Source organism: Entamoeba dispar, genomic scaffold (assembly GCF_000209125.1).
Source record: "Entamoeba dispar SAW760 scf_1105229461403 genomic scaffold, whole genome shotgun sequence".
NCBI classification, from domain to species: domain Eukaryota; phylum Evosea; order Mastigamoebida; family Endamoebidae; genus Entamoeba; species Entamoeba dispar.
In genome coordinates, this window is record NW_001854675.1 from 1 (window position 1) to 1,079 (window position 1,079).

Here is a 1,079-nt window from a genome sequence, read left to right on the forward strand (position 1 = left end):
CATAAATATCAATAATAAATTAATATATTATTGTCATTATAATTAATTATATATTTTATTCAATATTTTATCATTAATTACAAATAACAAAACAAAATAATATGAATATAGAAACAATATAAATAAAATAAAATAAATAACAGAATAAATAATCAAAAAAAGAAATAAAGAAAGAAGTAAAATAAAAATAATAGAAAAGAAGAATATAAAGAAAAACAAAGAATAAAAAGAATAAATAAAAGAAAGAATAATAAAATAAAAGAATATAAATAAAGAATAAATAAAATAAATAAGAAATATGATAATAAATAATAAAAATAATGTAAATTCATTATTAAAATTATATTGATAATTTAATTTAAATATTTATTTATTTCTTTTATTATAAAATGATTTTCTTTTTATTAAAAATTCAATCAATTTATTTTCTTGAAACAAATGATTTAACAATATCTCTAACATGTTCTTGTTTACTTTCATCTCCATATTTTATTTCAAATTCTAAATATTTAGTTAAGAATGTTTTCATTGTTTTAGTACTTAATTTTTGTTTAACTATTCTTTCAAATATTCTTCGTATTACTCCTACTTCTCCTACTTCTTTCTCCATATCAATATAAATATTCCAAACATCATGTCGTTTTGGATTATTTGTTAAAATGTCTTCAAACATTGATCTTCCTTTATCAACTGATCCATATTTGTATTCTAATCGTGCAATATGAATTTCTAAACTTATCATTTTCTTTTTATCTAATGTTGTTTTTGCTTTACTTATTGTATTCTTATTTTCTTCTTCTCTATTATTTCTCATTAGGAAATTACAATATTTCTTATATACTTTACAACTTCCTTTAACTTTCTTAAATATTATTCTGATTATTTTCTCTTCTTCTTCTTTCTTTTCTTTATAAATATGAATCATATGAAGCATAATCTTCTTCCTATCACATACTTCTAATACTTCATTATATACTTTCTTTAAACTCTTTTCATCTCCATGATTAGCTTCTAATTTCATTAATGCTTTCTAAATGTTTAATTTCTCTTCTAATTTCATAAATCTGATAGTTTCTATT

At 17.9% G+C, this 1,079-nt stretch overlaps 1 protein-coding gene across 1 annotated transcript, besides 4 other annotated features; it reads right to left on the reverse strand.

Annotated features, from left to right (window-relative positions):
• Position 1: 1 nt before the first annotated feature.
• Positions 2-80: a sequence feature (AT_rich).
• Positions 81-85: 5 nt separating this feature from the next.
• Positions 86-137: a microsatellite.
• A 6-nt stretch (positions 138-143) lies between these two features.
• Positions 144-321: a microsatellite.
• Positions 322-330: 9 nt separating this feature from the next.
• Positions 331-428: a sequence feature (AT_rich).
• Positions 422-1,021, reverse strand: EDI_284590 (programmed cell death protein, putative; the record flags this gene model as incomplete). The annotated part of the gene is made up of 1 exon (XM_001738494.1): positions 422-1,021. One exon carries the CDS (start codon positions 1,019-1,021, stop codon positions 422-424), a length of 600 nt encoding a protein of 199 aa, XP_001738546.1.
• Positions 1,022-1,079: the final 58 nt, after the last annotated feature.